Genomic DNA, 13,366 nt, shown 5'->3' with positions numbered 1-13,366 from the left:
AAGTCCAGGTGTTTGTAGTATAGAAAATGAAAACAGATATTTAAAAATAAATAAAATTTTCAAATCTATTTTCAGAAATATGCTTTACAATATCCTTCTGTTAAATTCTTACCAGATTATGAGCACAATAACAAAGATTTAATGAGTATGTATTATCAAATTATGCTAAAAAAAACACTGAATTAATTTCAAGGAGAGGGAAATGAAGAGATAATGCTAATAACCTTGCATTTGTATTGATGTTCTTCTGTCAGTCATTGGTACCATTATGTATCAGGGGGACATTGAACATGGAAATACAATCATTAATTTCTTGCACTTTAACAAAGGGAAGGGTGTTTAAAGCCTTTTCCTCAAACACTAGGTATCAATAAGTTAATGTAAACTATAGAAATTTCAAACTATTCCCCTAAAATATTCTGAAACAGTTACATTTTGTTGCATGAGGTATGCGTGAGATTTTAAATGAGGAGAGAATATCTATGTTATTGTGTGAATGAAGTCACTGGATAAAAGTACTGGTAGATACAAAGCAGCTTCTTTATTCAACAGAAACATGGTACAGCAGGCATCATATAGAGATGCTTTCAGTCAAAAGGTCTGGCTGGCCCAACGTAGTGCTCAATATTTTTTATGTGCCAAATATCAAAGGACAACATATTTACAATGTATGGGCAATGCTTTCTTGAAACTGCACACAAACTTCACACCTCCCGATTCACATCCACACCACAGACATAGGAATGAATTTTATTCAGCATTATTTGGCCTAGGATTCAGGGCTTTTAGGAACCCATTGTTCAGAGATGCACTCAAAATGAAATCCACAATACATATTCAGATGTGAAGACTGGTAACTGAGTCATTTGCTAAACATGCTAAACCCAAAAATTGTTCTAACGATCTACTTAGAAAATTCTCTGATCTGGATAAAAAGAACTAAATGCATAGGTGAATGGAATTCCATTGATGAATTTCAAAATAAATTATGTAGTTAAAACAATATTTATTGTACTTTTACTACACATTCTGAAAAATGCTAGTTAATATTGTGCCTTTTACTGCCTGACTCCTACACTGACAGTCACTGTCCTAGTGTTTTCATATGCTCTGCTGCTACCTAGAAGAGTTCTTCTTCCCAAAAATCTTTGTCACTATCATTTCCTTTCAATGTCAACTTATGTTCAGATACTTCTGTACCTAGCAGCTCTTAATGTACATACAATCAATGTATACTACACAAGTTAATTGTATGTATATATGATCACACGTAACAGTTACTTGTATATTGTGTTTTATAGGATTGTTTTTATATTTATTGTGCTTTTTCATACTGCATCAGATCCAGAGTAACAACCATTTTGTTCTCCTTTACATTCCTTTACTGAAAAATGACAAACTATCTTGAATCTTGAGAAAATCCTACTTATCTGAAGCCCTATTGCCTGATGTTAGGATTTCACAATTGACAGCTGACAGCAATGAACATTGGTAAAGAGAAGGTTCATGCAGCACAGATCAGTAGTTCTTTGTAGGTGGCTTCATTAAGAGGTTAGTGAACATGGCTGGTTTATTATTAAAGAAAAGAACTTAGATCTATATCCAAAAAGACCCAGAATCTAACTAGCTGTCCTTGGCATTACCATTTCAGAAAGTTCCATCACCAATATTCTAGGATCACCATGGAAGCTTAACAGGGGAAGCTGCTTGAATATTGTGGATACAAGAACAGATATTCAGGCCAAGTACTCTACACCAAATGACTCAACTCCTCACCCACCAACAACTTTCCATTATCTACAAGGCACATTACTGCTCTAGAAAAGCTGATGCCTCAGCTTTAGCGACCTGTCATCAACCACGTCTATATAGAGCATGCTCTTTCTGTGACAATGTGGCTTTACTCCAGGAGCTCTAGTTTCCTCCTACTCCCAAAGATGTGCAGATTGATTGGTTATTTAGCAACTGGTAATTGTCTAAAGTTTGTAGGTAAATGATAGAACTGGGGAAGAGTTTATGGGAATATGCAGAGTATAAAATGGGATTAGTATAAATGGGTGATTAATAGTTAGTGCAGATTCAGTTGACTGAAATACCTGTACCCATGCTGTTTGACTCCAAATCAGGAATATGGCAGAAAATTTATCATTTTCCTGTATGTCCACCATAAGCCATCACTATAAACTGTTACAAAAGTGCACATCATCCATAAGATTTGCTACAGCAACTTGCCACGATGTCTTTAATAACTTAAAATCCAGCCAACAAAAGGACTTGGGTAGTTCGCAAAAGGGAACCCACCACCTACAACTTCCCTTCCAAATAACAGGATGAATTTTGGATATTAACCCTAATGCGAGCTTTACTACTTGTTGCCTCATTACTTGTTTAAAATATAGAGTCAGTGGGCAATCTAATATGTGAAGTGATAAACCATATGCTAAAGCTAAATCCGTACCTTCAGTCAAATTATTATGCATTAGAAAGAGCAGAAGCAAAAAGATATTTTAAAAGAAGACAGTTTGATTGCTTAGTGGATTTTTGGAACCAAATTAGAATTAGTTATAGTTGCACCACATTTTGGTGAAAGTCCTAACGATTGAAATAGTGGTCAACATTTCTTTTAGTCCAAAGTGATCACGTCATAATCTAAAAATTGGTAGTTGGAAAATGCAAACAATTTTATAGACATAACTGAAATTTATCAAAACAAACCAGTAACATTTTAGAAAAGGCAGGAAAAATCTATTTTAAGGTATTTATTGGAATATAAAAATTTATGACTCATATCAGTGATTGATTACACAGTGCCAAAACGAAGGAGATTTTCATTACTGAAATTGTAACTAATTAAGATTAGCTTCAAACTGGACATTTTTAGGTTTTGTAATAAAAAAGGCAATCCGTTTCTTGGGCGACACACACAAAATGCTGGAATACCTTAACAGGTCAGGCAGATGAATGGTTTACTTGAAGCACCAAAAGGCAACAAAATTTATAATCTAAATTGTATTCAACAATATTTTCATTCTTCACAATATCATAATTTTGTGCTGTGTAGTATGATGTGGGCAGTCATGGTCTCCATGACCATGATTGCTCTTGGCAATTTCTTCTACAGAAGTGGCTTGCCATTGCCTTAATCTGGGCAGTGTCTTTACAAGACGGGTAACCTCAGCCATTATCAATACTCTTCAAAGATTGTCTGACATCAGTGGTCACATAACCAGGACTTGTGATATGCCTCAGCTGCTCATACAACCCCACACATCAATTGCTCCCGTGGCTTCATGTGACCCTGATTGGTGGCACTAGGCAGGTGCTATACCTTGCCCAAGGGTGACCTGCAGGCTTATGAAAGCAAGGAGTGCCTTAGACCTCCTTTGGTAGAGACACATCTCCACCCCTCCACCCAATCTTAACAAATTTAAGGCTCAATGAACATCCCAGCTAGTCATTTACAATGCACTGGAAACATTAAATTGATAGGAAAGTCGACTTCTTCCACATGTTACACAGAAAAACCAGTTTCACAAATAAAAATGATTTGGCATGTACACCCAATTAATTACATTGTTCTACTTCTCAGCTTAATGGAACTGATACTCAGCACTTATGTCAAAATTGTACATGCAATAAAACAGGAAAAAGGAACAGCTTCCTTGGAATAGACGGTAGTAAACACATTTCTGGCTATCTACACCACTTAAGTTTTTTTCCCATGCAAGGAAAAGAGACAAAAAAAAACTATTGTCAATTTAGAGTCCTTCTATAAGCCTTCTATAGGCCAAGTAGGCCTTTTCTGTAAATTTTGCTAATGCTGTTTTGGGAGATACACAGGCTCAGCCATGGTGACTAATATGGTGGCTTATTTCTCTCAAAGGGGAACTCCCCACACCCCACTGCCCTTGATTTAGTGCCTAGCCCATTGCCCAGTTGAACTTGGGAACTCCCCATGTAGAGAAGGAAGCCATGTAACTGCACTAGATGTGTTCTCTCTCTCGAACACCTTAAACTAAGTAGCCAAACTTCTCAGGAGAGGGTTAGAAACACGTGTAATTAAAAAAGGGCTTAAAAATCCCACTTAACCAGATTTTCAGAAGGACACAGCATGCAACACCAAAACTAGTATTTCTTACATTGCCATTTCTGAAACAGGCTGACAACTTAAAGGAGGAAAGAAATAGACACATACTGAATTATTCACAAGCTCATTATGGTCTCACACAGCTAATTAGGTACTTTTGAGATTAGGTACTGTTGTAATGAGAGACACACATTAGTCAACACTTTCAGAGAAAAGTTTCAATTTAAAGCAATGAAATATATGAGAAGCAAAGCAGTCTTAGATGCTGACGAAGGACTAGGTGAAGGCTAAGGTGACACTACTCTTGAAACCGTTGCATGCATTTCACCCCCCCCCGCCACTCCCCAAACTCCTTCTTCCACTTTAAGAAAGCAGATTTTGTTTAATGATATCAAAGATAGCACAATGGCAATCCAACTCCTTCAGTTTTGCGTTGAGGTGCATGCACATATTATGCACTAAATCTCCAATGAGAAACTTGAACCCATTGACCTTCTGATTTGGATACAGCCAGAGTGCCACCGTTGAGGCATGAACCAATGAGTATGTCTGGTCTGCACTAGTTTTGTGCTGTGTGCTCACACCCACTAAATAGATTGAGGTTACAAAAACTTTTTAAAATTAACTCAAACAACCAGGAAGAGACTGTTATTGCAGTGGTCTGGGCAAGTTTCAGATTCCAATAACTCTCAGTATCACCTTTACAAAAATATTAATTGTACCTCTCACTAATTTACCAAAGGATTATATGCAAGATTTATCAAGATTATCCCAGATAAAGCATCGATTTTTTTTCAATTTCTGATCACCAACTTCAAATCTTTGTTTTATCATACAATCTTTATACTGATATTTCTGAGGGTGACTACTCTTTAATATCCAGCAACTAGGACAGTGATCTTCCATAATTATATTTTTAAGAAAGAACAATTCAAGGGATCCAATTGTTCTCTTTCCCCCCATTTGCAAACTATCATAGGCAAAGCTTGTATTTATCATTCATCTTCACTGACTCCAAACTGAGGAAACAGTTATGAGTCAACAATAATTTGTGAAGTAACATACGGGCTGGATCAACAAGCACAACTCATGCTGGGAGGAACTCAGCAGGACGGGCAGCATCCATGGAAACGAACAGTCAATGTTTCGGGCCGAGACCCTTCGTCAGGACTGTAGGGGGAAGGGGCAGAGGCCCTATAAAGAAGGTGGGGGAGGGTGGGAAGGAGAAGGCTGGTAGGTTCCAGGTGAAAAACTAGTAAGAGGAAAGATCAAGGGGTGGGGGAAGGGAGACAGGGAGGGGATAGGCAGAAAAGGTGAAGAAGGAATAGGGGAAGGCACAATGGGTAGTAGAAGGAGGTGGAACCATGAGGGAGGTGATTGGCAGCTGGAGGAGGGGGCAGAGTGAAACTGGGATGGGGGGAGGGGGAGGGAAAGGGAATTACCGGAAGTTGGAGAATTCAATGTTGATGCCAAGGGGCTGGAGACTATCCAGTCGGTATATGAGGTGTTGCTCCTCCAACCTGAGTTTGATCTCATCATGGCAGTACTGGAGGATATGTACGGACATATCCGAATGGGAATAGGAAGTGGGTGGTAACTGGGAGATCCTGTCTGTTGTGGCGGTGGAGCGGAGGTGCTCGACGAAGCGGTCCCCCAGTCTGCGTCGGGTCTCACTGATGTAGAGGAGGCCGCACTGGGAGCACCAGATGCAATTGATGACCCCAACAGACTCACAAGTGAAGTGTTGCCTCATCTAGAAGGACTGTTTGGGGCCCTGAATGGTGCCAAGAGAGGAGGTGTAGGGACAGGTGTAGCACTTACACTTACAGGGATAAGTGCCGGGTGGGAGATCCGTGGGAAGGGATGTCTGAACCAGGGAGACGCGGAGGGAATGATCCCTGCGGAAAGCGGAGAGGGGTAGAGAGGGAAAGATGTGCTTAGTGGTGGAGTCCTGTTGAAGGTGGCGGAAGCTGCGGAGGATAATGTGCTGGATCCGGAGGCTGGTGGGTCAAGCACCTCCACTCCGTCCGCCACAACGGACAGGATCTCCCGGTTGCCACCCACTTCAACTTTGCTTCACATTCCCATTCGGATATGTCCCTACATGGCCTCCTCTACCGCCATGATGAGGCCAAACTTAGGTTGGAGGAGCAACACCTCATATACTGTCTGGGTAGTCTCCAGCCCCTGGGCTTGAACATTGAACTTCTGGTAATTCCCTCCCCCTCCCTTCCCCCATCCCAGTTTCACTCTGCCCCCTCCTCCAGCTGCCAATCACCTCCCTCATGGTTCCACCTCCTTCTACTACCCATTGTGCTTTCCCCTATTCCTTCTTCACCTTTCCTGCCTATCACCTCCCTGCTTCCCCTCCCCCACCCCTTGATCTTTCCCCTTACTGGTTTTTCACCTGGAACCTACCAGCCTTCTCCTTCCCACCCTCCCCCCTTCTTTATAGGGCTCCTGCCCCCTTCCTCTTCAGTCCTGACAAATAGTCTTGGCCCGAAACGTTGACTGTTCGTTTCCACGGATGTTGCCCGTCCTGCTGAGTTCCTCCAGTGTGTTGTGTGTGTTGCTTTAAGCCCAGCATCTGCAGAGTATTTTGTGTATACGGGTTGGATCGTCATCCATCTTACTCTATATTTGTGACATATTTCTTGTTTTTCTATTTAGTCACTGTTCCACATGCATCAAAAAGTTTTTCCCACTATTGACATTTCTATTTTTAAAATAATAAAGCAAAAACCAAAACATTCATGTACTTCTCCCGTAAGAAAGAAAAATATCAGTTTACCCTGGATACCTACCACAGAACTCTACGATCAGGGCCAAAGTCAGCTTCATAGAATCCATCTCTGCAGTCTTTCCCAACTAAGTCATGAGGATGGGGCTTGAAGGGTTCGACCTTTGTTACTAAACTTACTAAAACTCTCACTCTTCCAAAATAATTCACAACCTTTGTGAATAAGAAAAAAAAACAAATCAGTATTAGGTAGCTATAAGAGAGAGGTAAACATTAGAAAAGGTGTGCAAAAGAATTAAGTTTAAAGCTTTCTTTTAGATTTTCTCTGTTCCAGGTTTCTTAATTCTAAAAGTACTAAAAAGTTCACATAGTCTCGAGACAAAAACAATCTACTTCATTCAGCAGTAATATACCAGGACTGATGTTGTATACGGTTGATCTCATAAACCCAGTGATTCTGATCAAGTTCCTTCCCCTGCTAGGGAATTGATTTAGACTGTTATCATGCCATTTCTCTCTTATGATTTCTCAAACATATGGAAAATCAATATAATAAAACAGTCAGTGAAGCAGGTCAGACAGCATTGGTAAGTAAGGTCAATGGGCTGGAACTTGTATACTGAACTCCATGCATTTAACTCCAAATGGAAGAGATACTTCAGAGGATGCAGGAGATGTAACCATGATGACCGATGTCCACCAGTGCTTCCAGCTGGAGTCTACATGGCATCCTGTGGTGCAGTTACAGCTTCTGCAATTCCTGGGAGTTAATCTGGGGAGCTACTTGCTGAATTTAAGCAAAGCAGCAAACCCATTCATTCAAATGGGGAGGAATAGTTATGAGAGAGATGAATATATATGTTATTTTATTCAATTTAAAAATTGCTATCAAGTCTGTCCTAATTTTTGTGATTTTTAAAAATTTCATTGTATTATTGACTGTGGAGTTTTGAATTCTTCAAAATGTTAATGATTTTGTTGATGGTGTTTGTTCTGGTTCACCCTTCCCATCTCCCACCATAGAAAGAGAACATTATATTTTGCAAAAGCCTTGATGCCATGCAGGTCCATGCCATATTGGATTGGGCCAGCCAAATTATTAACTAATGTGCAGCACAACAAGCAACGCTGATTTGCTACCAGTAGTTTATCGCCCTTGAGTCAAGTCAATGAGATAGTTTTGATGACTGGTCATCCACCAAAAACCGTAAAGCCTTTTGCTTCAGTTTTCTAGCAACCACATTCTCAAGCTTTTCCAAACTCAATATAGGGGCTACTGGATTTAGAGTTTGGTGAAATTCAAAGCTAATTTTAATGGATAGCTGCATGTATAAATGTACAAACGACATAACTGAAATAAATAAGACGAGTTCTGTTTTTTTAAAAAAATACAGTGGATTGTCTGTAGTTTCCCCTTATGTGAAATAGCACATAAGCATTGGAGCTTCCAAGTAATTATGGTTCAAGTAAAATTAAGGTTAATGGTAAATACAATAATAGCAATCATTATGTTTTCTATAACTTTAATTCACACTGGATTAAATTTTTACAAAGTATACTTTCAGGAGAAAGATTCAACATAAACAACACAACAAAATCAAATAGCAGGACTGCACACAAAACAGGAAAATTGCTATGTAAAGAATGTGTATAATCTGGGAAGTTTAGTAGTTTCACTTCAAGTTTTATTAGGTCGACAGTTATTTATAAATAAGTGATGATTAAAGGTATTTTCTTTCCCCATTATTCCGCTGCAAGGTAACCCGTTTGTAATACTAACTTAGTTTTTCCTGATTTGCTAGGTATTTCCATTAACCTCATTTTGACCCAAGGGTTCAGCAGCAGCTCAGACCTTCAATTCAGTTTTCCAACTCCTATTGTTAGTTTTCCCCTTCTAATTTTCTGCAGTAAAATTATTAAGCAGACATCTCTCTTATCATAAAGATTACATTGGCTCAGATATCTATCCCTCCTCCCAGCTTCTGTAGAGTGCAAAACAAACTCATGACCCCAGTTCTGATGAAGGATCTTTGATCTGAAACAGTAACTCTGATTCCTTTTTAAATATGCTACCAATTTCCTGAGTATTTTCAACATTTTTAGAAATATAAATAAATTCTTGTCTTTGCACAATGGGATGATATGCATTAATCTAACCCCCGGTCTTATTGTACCTTGGTCCAGAATATTTCTATGATGTGTAATAATGAATTAAATGTCTATTGATCACACAGGCAGTTCCTGAATTCAGTGAAAACAATTGGGAGAACCATCAGCTAGAATTCTACTTTGCTTGAAAGAAAATCGCTTGGGAGTTATTCTATACCATGGAGTAAAACTACCTAGTTTGTGTTTCCCGTGGGGAAACTGATTTTAATAGGCTCATCTTAGTTTTGGAATCCAGCTTACACATGTTTAAAAATGACTTTGAAAGGATTTTTACAGTAAATGAGACATTTTCAGAAAAAACTGCATGTGAATAAATACTCTACAATATTTCACCTGTATGGAAGGATATGTTCTATTGTTATCCATGCTGCGCTCCCCGGGAATACTACCCGCTGATCGTCCTTCACATTTGTATCGGAAACGCATACCACGTTGCTTGGGTTGCTCAACAATTTCAACATAAGGTTCACCTAAAATTAACAATAATTTCAGCAACATAGAATTCCAACACATATATGACAGAATGGGGAATTACAATTAGAAACACAGCTTTCTGTGCAATCCAAAAAGATCTCTTACCTTGAAGAGGAGGTCTTGACATCACAGGCAAGTGACCTCTCACTGTAAAGACAGAATAGTCATGACTTATTACAACCAAAAAAGCAGAAATACACCACTCTACTTAAAAATGGCAATCTTGCCCAAATCAAGATTAGAATAAGTTAGAGGAGTAAATTATATGAAAGCAAATTAATGAAGATTAAATATAAAGAAATTCTAAACAAATAGTTGGCATTGCCCTCTGATGAAGTCAGCAGGAAACCACGCAAGTTTAAAATTAAAGGTTACCTGATTTACACCCACACGAGTTCAAACAGAAGTAATGCAGCTCCTGCTAATATACTTCTAATAAAATCAAAATAATTTAGAGTCAGCCCACCTAGACTATATCGAACTATTAATCCCTCAACTCCCATTGACCTGCACCTGGACCATAGCCTTCCATTCCCCTCCTATCCATGTATATATTAATTTCTCTTAAATATTGAAATAGAACCTGAATCCACCACTTCCGCTGGCAGCTCGTTCCACCCTTGGTGTGGCAAAATTCCCTCACATGTTCCCCTTAAACTTTTCAACTTTCACACTTAACCCATGACCTCTCGTTCTAGCATCACGCGACCTCAGTGGAAATAGCGTGCTTGCATTTACCCTATCTATACCCTTCATCATTTTGTAAATCTCTATCAAATTTCCATTCAATCTCCTACACTCTACAGTATACAGTATAAACCTATTCAACCTTTCCCTATAACTCAAGTCCTCGCGTCCTGGCAACATCCTTGTAAATTCTCTCTGCACTCTTTCAGTCCTTCCTGTAGGTAGGTGACCAGAATTGCAACAGTACTCCAAATTAGGCCTCAACAACATCTTATGTAATTTCAACATAACATCCCAACTTCTGTACTCAATACTTTGATTTATGAAGACCAAAAACATTTTTATAACCTTATTTCCTTGCAACATCACTTTTGAGGAATTATGAATCTGTATTCCCAGATCTCTTTGTTCTACCACACTCCTCAGTGCCCTACCACTCACCAGGCAAGTCCTACCCTGACTGGTCCTCCCAAAGTGTAACACCTCACATCTGTCTGCACTAAATTCCATCTATCACTTTTCAGCTCATTTTTCCAGACGGTCCAAATTCTGCTGCAAGTTTTGATAGCCAACCTCACTGTCTACTAGGCCCTAATCTTGGTATCATCCACAAATTGGTTAATCCAGTTTACTACATTATCATCCAGATCACTGATATAAATGACAAACAACAAATGTGTCCCTGTGGCACACATCTTGTCATATGCCTCTAGTGGGAGAGGCAACCTGTGGCACACATCTTGTCATATGCCTCTAGTGGGAGAGGCAACCATCTACATGGCTGTATGGCTTCTCTCGTGAAGCCAATGACTAATCCAATTTACTACACCACCCTGAATGCCAAGTGACTGAACCCTCTTGACCAACCTCTCATGTGGGAACTTGTCAAAGGCCTTCCTACAGTCCATGTAGACAACATTTACTGCCTTATGTTCATCAACTTTCCTGACAACTTCCTTGAAAAACTCTATAAGATTGGTTAGACATGACCTAGCACCTACAAAGTCACATTGGCCATCTCTAAACAGTCCCAGGTCTTGATACGTATATATCCAATCCCTTAGAATACCTTCTAATAACATTTCCACAACTAATTCAGGCTCACTGGCCTATATTCTGATCTTATTTTTAGAACAATGAAACATCAGCTATCCTCCAACCCTCTGGCACCACACCCATTGCTAAGGATATTTTAAATATCTCAGCTAGAGCCCCTGTAAGTTTTGCACTAGCCTCCCACATGGTTCTGAGGCCCTGGGGATTTCTCCACCCTAATTTGCCTCAAGGCAGCAAACACCTCCTCCTCTGTTATCTGTAAACAGTCCATGACCTCACTATTATTTTGCTGCACTTCTATGGGCTCGTTGACTGGCTTTCAAGTTAACACAGATATAAAATATTACATTTAAGGTCACCACCATCTCTTTTGGCTGCATGTGTAGTTGACCACTCTGATCTTCAAGAGAACCAGTTTTATCCCATGCAATCTGTAGAAGCTCTTGGGATTCTCCTTCATCTTGTCTGCTGGAGTAATCTCATGCTTTCTTTTAGCGCTCTTGAATTCTTTCTTAAGTGTTCTCTTGTAATTATTATACTCAGGTACTTCAAATGTTCCTTCCTGCCTATACCTGCTATGTACCTCCTCCTTCTTCTTCTTCTTCTTCTTAACCAGGGCCTCAATATCTCTTGAAAACCTAGGTTCCCTAAACCTGTATGTCTTTGCCTTTTATCCTGCTAAGGATTTACAAAATCTGTACTCTCAAAATTTCACTTGAAGGCCTTCCTCTTATCAAGGACACCTTTGCCTGAAAAAACTTGTCTCAATCCACACTTGCCAGATCCTTTCTGATATTTCTCCAATTTAGAATCTCAACATGGCAGGATACTTGGTAGTGTGGAGGAGCAGAGGGATCTGGGGGTACATATCCACAGATCCCTGAAAGTTGCCTCACAGGTAGATAGGGTAGTTAAGAAAGCTTATGGAGTGTTAACTTTCATAAGTTGAGGGATAGAGTTTAAGAGTCGCGATGTAATGATGCAGCTCTATAAAACTCTGGTTAGGCCACACTTGGAGTACTGTGTCCAGTTCTGGTCACCTCACTATAGGAAGGATGTGGAAGCATTGGAAAGGGTACAGAGGAGATTTACTAGGATGCTGCCTGGTTTAGAGAGTATGCATTATGATCAGAGATTAAGGGAGCTTGGGCTTTACTCTTTGGAGAGAAGGAGGATGAGAGGAGACATGATGGAGGTGTACAAGATAATAAGAGGAATAGATAGAGTGGATAGCCAGAGCTTCTTCCCCACGGCACCACTGCTCAATACAAGAGGACATGGCTTTAAGGTAAGGGGTGGGAAGTTCAAGGGGGATATTAGAGGTAGGTTTTTTTACTCTGCCTGAGTCAGTGGTGGAGGCAGATACACTAGTGAAGTTTAAGAGACTACTAGACAGGTATATGGAGGAATTTAAGGTGGGGGCTTATATTGGATGCAGGGTTTGAGGATCGGCACAACATTGTGGGGCAAAGGGCCTGTACTGTGCTGTACTATTCTATGTTCTATGTTCTATCACGAGGACCAGACCTATCCTTCACCATAATTATACTGAAACTAATGACATTATGATCACTAGATGCAGTGTTCCTCTGCACAAACTTCTGTCAGCTACCCTGTTTCATTCCCAAATAGGAGGTCAGTTTCACACTCCCTCCAGCTGGAACTTCTATGTACTGATTAAGGAAACTTTCCTGAACACATTTGACAAACTCTTTCCCATTCAGCCCATTTAACAATACGGAAGTCCCAATCAATATTTCAGGAATTTTTCAGAAGGCGTTTGATAAGGAGCCTCACATGGGGCTGTTTAACAAGATAAAATCCTATGGCATTACAGGAAAGATACTGGCATGGATAGAGGAATGGCTGACAGGCAGGAGCCCGCAAGTGGAAATAAAAGGGGCCTTTTCTGGTTGGCTGTTGATGACTAGTATTGGGACCGCTACTTTTCATATTGTTTGTCAATGACTTATATAATGGAATTGATAGCTTTGTGGCAAAGTTTATGGATGATACGAAGATAGGTGGAGGGGTAGGTAGTGCTGAGGAAGCAATGCAATTGCAGCTGGACTCAGACAAATTGGAAGAATGGGCAAAAATGTGGCAGATGGAATGCAGTTTTGGGAGGTGTATGAAAATGCATTTTGGTTAAA

The 13,366-nt window shown here is 39.8% G+C and overlaps 1 protein-coding gene across 1 annotated transcript in view; it reads right to left on the bottom strand.

The window, feature by feature from the left end:
• Positions 1-13,366, bottom strand: part of rel (v-rel avian reticuloendotheliosis viral oncogene homolog) — a 55,969-nt gene that overhangs the window by 34,003 nt on the left and 8,600 nt on the right. Inside the window, exons 2-4 of the mRNA XM_072265282.1 lie at positions 9,576-9,617; positions 9,330-9,466; positions 6,892-7,040 (exon numbers count right to left, since the gene is read on the bottom strand). Of these exons, the coding sequence (XP_072121383.1) occupies positions 6,892-7,040; positions 9,330-9,466; positions 9,576-9,617 (328 nt within the window). The remainder of the gene's footprint in view (positions 1-6,891; positions 7,041-9,329; positions 9,467-9,575; positions 9,618-13,366) is intronic.

The sequence above is a fragment of the Mobula birostris genome, chromosome 8 (assembly GCF_030028105.1).
Source record: "Mobula birostris isolate sMobBir1 chromosome 8, sMobBir1.hap1, whole genome shotgun sequence".
NCBI lineage: Eukaryota > Metazoa > Chordata > Chondrichthyes > Myliobatiformes > Myliobatidae > Mobula > Mobula birostris.
The sequence above is the reverse complement of the archived record's forward strand: the minus strand, read 5'-3'. Positions and strand labels throughout refer to the sequence as shown.